This window comes from Hippocampus comes, unplaced genomic scaffold (genome assembly GCF_001891065.2).
Source record: "Hippocampus comes isolate QL1 unplaced genomic scaffold, H_comes_QL1_v1.1 scaffold257, whole genome shotgun sequence".
NCBI classification, from domain to species: Eukaryota; Metazoa; Chordata; class Actinopteri; order Syngnathiformes; family Syngnathidae; genus Hippocampus; species Hippocampus comes.
Window position 1 is genome coordinate 258313 of NW_017804972.1, and position 5474 is coordinate 263786.

Genomic DNA, 5474 nt, shown 5'->3' on the forward strand with positions numbered 1-5474 from the left:
CGACGCACGCGCTCAACGTGAATATCGCGAGAGTTTGCACCGATGTGAACCCTCTACACAAAAATGTAGAGGGTTGTTTGAAAAAAATGCCGACCATAAAAAATTTTTCGACGTAGAAATTCTCGGTCGGTCGGGTTACCGGAAACACACTACTTTTTTTTCTACGCGTTACGGGCAGCAGCTCGATTTCCTTCCTTAACTGCCAGAGTGATCGCTTTTAGTTTAAAATCTGCATCATATGCTTTTCGTCTGGTATTCTCCATGTTGATCAGGGTTAGAAGAAAGACTGAAATAAGGAAGTTGTGATTACCGGTAATCATACAATTTCATTGGACCCCTGTGTACTACTCATTCATTTTATTGGTCGACTGTTGCCGAGTAACACATTTTTCCCCCCGCTACGGCAAAAACAGCGGAAGTTGTGATTTGTCATACAATCTCATTGGACCTCAGTGAACTACTCATTCATTTTATTGGTCCATGTATTTCCCGCGATGGAAAAAAAAAAAAAAATTAAAAACCCGCTTCATATTACACGCTGCAGTGTTGGAAGTGTGGAAAAAAAGTAGCGGCTTCTAATCCAGAATTTACGGTAATTGGTATTGAAAAATATAGTAATGCACTTTAAGGTGAAATGAGATTTATAAAGAAAGGAATTTTTAAACCATTTTACATGTGCATATAAAATCTAAATTTAATCCTTCCCTACAAATTAAGGAGAGTCCAATTAAATGTGTAAAGAATAAAGTATCCACATCCTTGGTAGCGTCTGCTGTGTTGGGTCTGTCTAAGTGACAGACTGAGACTGCTGTTGTCTTCTCTGATCAAAACAATGTTGTCTTCTACTCTGATCAAAACATACTCCCCTAGCGGATACTCCATGAATTGCACCTTATTAAAATATTAATTCCGCATCTTTTATGCATTTTTTCACTTTTAAATTATCCCGCGGGCCTGATCGAACCTCCTTGGGGGCCGGTTCCGGCTCGTGGGTCGTATGTTTGACACCCCTGACCTAATCCTTCCCTCCCTTATGAGGGTCGAGGGCATGCTGTGGACTACCCCAGCTGTCTTCAAGCAGTACACGCTGAAGTGGTTCCCAGCCAAACACAGACCATCGACCACTACACAACAGGATCTTGCAAGATTTTATGTTCTATCAGTGTAATGTCTCTTCAACTTTATCCTAGCTGCAGCCCAAGCCTTGTCTATTTACTTATCTGCATATGGTTTTTATCCCCGGAAATTCAACTTAAAACAGTACAAGCAAATAAAACCAGGTGAAATAGAAAATGTATTGTGGGCTATATGTGAGCATTTAAATCATTTATGAGGACAAAAAACAATGACAACAAAAAAACAGAGGCTCTGTTGACAAATTGATATTGAAAATACACATGCGTACACAAACCTGCCGCCAGGCTGAAGGTCCTCCCTTTAATTGAAGTTTGTACAGGAGAGAACCAGTTTAAAACAGAGCCAACCAAAGGAAGCTGTCTCAACATGCCCTTAGAAAAAAACAAAAAAAAAAAACCCAAAAATAAGACAATTGTTTTCTTCACACTAGTAGTAGCATTTCTCCTTTTTGGGAAAGCTTAATTACTAACGCTACAAGTCATTCTGATTCTAAAATAAATCAAATGTCTATGTTTGTAGGTTGAGTTTCATGCAACCCAAATTCACTTACTTCTTCCATGAGTTTCTCATCATTGGCTTTTAAGAGCTCCAGTTCTGCCTCCCGAATGCCTTTCCTCACCACCTCCGTCATGTTCTCCAGTAGCTACATTGGAAACAACTCTAAATTATCAAACGGTCCCAAGGAATTGAAACTCTGAAAGCAGGTTCTCAACAAGAACCAGTTTTCAATTTCCATCCCTAGCCCTGTCTGTGCATCAAAAATATGGTTCCAAAAGACCAATTTCAAGTTCTGGAAAACTAAAAATTATTATTGTACTATCTGCAAACCTAATTCCAATGAAGTTGGCATGTTGTGTTTAACATGAATAAAAACACAATATAGTGATTTACAAATCATGTTCAACTAATATTTGATTGAATACACTACAAAGACAAGATATTTAATGTTCAAACTGATCAACCCTATTGTTTTTAGTAAATCATTAGCTTCGAATTTTATGGCTTCAACACATTCCAAAAAAGATGCAACAGGTGGCAAAAAACACTCAAAGTTGACAAATGCTCATCGAACACGAGTTTGGAACATCCCACAGGCGTACAGGCTAACTGGTAAAAGGTGGGTGCCATGATTGGGGATAAAAGGAGATTCCCTGAATTGCTCAGTCATTCACAAGCAAAGATGGGGCAAGGTTCACCACTTTATGAACAAGTGCATGCGAAAATAGTCAAAACAGATTATGGCCAATGTTCGTCAATATACAACTGCAAGGAATTAATGGATTTCATCATCGATGGTCAATAATATCAAAAGATTCAGCAGAAACCACTGCATGTAAACGGCAAGGCCGAAAACCAACACTGAATGTCTGTGACCTTCGATCACTCAGGCAACACTGCATCAAAAACCGACATTAATGTGTAAAGGACATCACCACATGGGCTCAGGAACACTACAGAAAAGCAATGTCAGTAAATACAGTTCGGCACTACATCCGTAAGTGCAACTTAAAACTATACTATGCAAAGCAAAATCCATTAATCAACAACACCCAGAAATGCCACCGGCTTCTCTGGGCCAGAGCTCATCTAAGATTGACTGGTGCAAAGTGGAAAAAAAATGTACATGGTCTGTCGAGTCAACTTTTCAAATTGTTTATGGAAATTGTGGGCATCATGTCCTCCAGGCCAATGAGGAAAGGAATCACCAGGCATGTTTGGGATGCAAAGTTCAAAAGCCAGCATCTCTTAGGCTGGGGCTATGGTAGTGCCAATGGCATTGGGAACTCACACATCTGTGAAGGCATCATTAATGCATGAAAATACATCTTTTTCATGAACACCCTCGCTTATTTTCGCAAGACAATGCCAAATTTTGCACGTGTTACAACAGTGTGGCTTCATAGTAAAAGAGTGCAGGTACTTGGCTGGCCTGCCTTCAGTCTACACCTGTTTCCCATTGAAAATGTGTGGCGTATTATGAAGCATAAAATGACAACAGAGACCCCAAACTGTTGGACACCAAAAATGGGAAAAAAAGTCGACCGACAACACAGTGGTAAACCTTGTCACGGCTTTTTTGGAACATGTTGCAGCCATAAAATTCTAAGTTAATGCTTATTTGCTAAAAACAATTGAGTTTATCAGTTTGAACATTAAATATCTTGTCTTTGTCGTGTATTCAATTAAATATAGCTTGAACCTCATTTGCAAATCACTATATGCATTTTATGTTTACATAACATCCCAACTTCATTGGAATTAGGTTTGTGCATTGGCCGTTGCACTTTTAATGACTCTGCTAATAATATACTCATATGACAGAGTGAACAGATGAAAATAACAGAATGCAAATTACTCTTCCATTCTCTTCAATGTCGCGGCCTAGCGTCAGTATTGTTTCCATGAGCTCTGAAACATCAATGTCATCAGCCACCATGCTTATAAAGATGCAGTCCTCCTCTTTGGCAAACTCTGGGCCTAGGAAATAAATATATAAATAATATATAAAAACGAAAGGTTTAAATGCGAATCAATTAAGCCATTTTCATTTTACTGATGATTTGAAAAAATGAAGGGGTACAAACCAGTGGAGAAGATTATGTCAGTGTCTAGCTCTTGTAGTTGCTTCAGCAGTTCAGCGTTTATTTTCTTGATTTCCTTTGTTCTCCTGATATCATCAATTCCCTCCACCTGAGGCTCATAACTGAGTAGCATATGAAGAAAAAGCAGGCGTGGTCGTGGAAAAAAGGAGATAGTGTATGTTAAAATTTGAATAATTTATTTCAAAGCAAACCCTTTCAACTGCTCAGCCATAGGTGAGAATACATTTGAGTCCATTCATCCATCCATCCATCCATCATATGAACCGCCTTATCCTCATTATAGCAATTAGAAATGCATGTTTTTCTTGACATACTACCTGAGGCTTTACTTCATTTAATATTCATCGTGCAATTCGCTACTAAAATATCTTACAAATGTAAAATGTGATTTGAAAAATGTTTGATCTAGCAGACTATGATTATGGTTAGGGTTGGACATGGATAATTGAGAACCGAGGGGACCTGGAGTAATATTGTGGTTGTCTTGGATTCATTAAAATTTGTTAATGTCTGTGCTAAATTTTGATGCTGAGCTGCACGAAAGCACCATCATTAGGAAATGTGTGTATGTGATGCACAGCTCCATCTCCGCCCCCGGAGCCACATTGTGGGCGCTTGGCAGCTCGGCAGGGGTCTGATAGGCGGCGTTCCATGTCTGTGAGGCCGTTCACGCCGCCCGCTCCCCACCAAATTCGCTTAACACGAACAGAGAACGACCAATATTGTGCATGCTACATTTAACAGCACACATGTCGAATGACTAAGCACGAAATGGTGCAAGGATCAAGTTTGCGAGTTGCGGACACTACTCAGCAGAGATCAAAAGTGCAAATAAATAGACAAACAAACAAACAAACAAATAAAGACCTTTCTTCGCTCAGTGCACAAAGTATCATAAAATGATATAGTGCAAAGGAGGGTACAATTCAAATCACACCGGATTCATGGAATAGCGTTGATTGCATGTGCCGTGTCTGACTTTCCTGTGGTGCCTTCAGCTCCAACCCCTCAGCCTGGCACCACACCAGTCGGAATTGGGTCACTAAACCAGTACAATACCTCTTATGCCTACAAGATAAACTGGAACTCAACAGGCGGGTCAAAACAAATGCAAATGGACAGCTAATATTTAGCTTAGCATACACAGCACATGCATATATGCACATATATGGCATATGTTTTTGTTGACTGCTTAGATTAGATACATTTTCCTTGCGTTCCCCTCAAATACATCTTTTGTGTTTGTCATTTATTTTTCTTTCAAATTATATATTTTTTTCGATTAAAAAACACCACTAAATAAATAAACTCAGTCGTATTTTAAGTACTTGCTGCATTATTCTATTTTTATGAATTTTTCCAATATAAAACCCTTCATCAATCCATCCATTTTCCGATCCGCTTTATCCTCACAAGGGTCGCGGGGGGTGCTGGAGCCTATCCCAGCTGTCTTCGGGCAGTAGGCGGGGGACACCCTGAACCGGTTGCCAGCCAATCGCAGGGCACACAGAGACGAACACGCGCTCACCCTCACACCTAGGAACAATTTAGAGTGTCCAATCAGCCTGCCATGCATGTTTGTGGAATGTGGGAGGAAACCGGAATACAGTAATCCCTTGTTTATCGCGGTTAATGGGGACCAAAACCACCCGCGATAAACGAAAGTCCGCGAAGTAGCGACCAATTAACATAAGCAGGTTAAAAAAAAAAAAAAAGGACTTTAAATCCGCAAAA

At 39.8% G+C, this 5474-nt stretch overlaps 1 protein-coding gene and 1 long non-coding RNA gene across 6 annotated transcripts in view; one reads left to right on the plus strand and one right to left on the minus strand.

The window, feature by feature from the left end:
- pdxdc1 (pyridoxal-dependent decarboxylase domain containing 1) overlaps positions 1-5474 on the minus strand; it is a 34557-nt gene that overhangs the window by 4944 nt on the left and 24139 nt on the right. For all 5 annotated transcript variants that reach the window (XM_019892033.1, XM_019892066.1, XM_019892050.1 and 2 more), the window contains 4 exons: positions 3723-3841; positions 3494-3615; positions 1688-1780; positions 1412-1508 (listed from right to left, as the gene is read on the minus strand). In XM_019892033.1, the coding sequence (XP_019747592.1) occupies positions 1412-1508; positions 1688-1780; positions 3494-3615; positions 3723-3841 (431 nt within the window). The remainder of the gene's footprint in view (positions 1-1411; positions 1509-1687; positions 1781-3493; positions 3616-3722; positions 3842-5474) is intronic.
- Positions 4133-5474, plus strand: part of LOC109528995 (uncharacterized) — a 17135-nt gene continuing 15793 nt past the window's right edge. The window contains exon 1 of the long non-coding RNA XR_002170762.1: positions 4133-4565. This is a non-coding gene — a long non-coding RNA (uncharacterized LOC109528995). The remainder of the gene's footprint in view (positions 4566-5474) is intronic.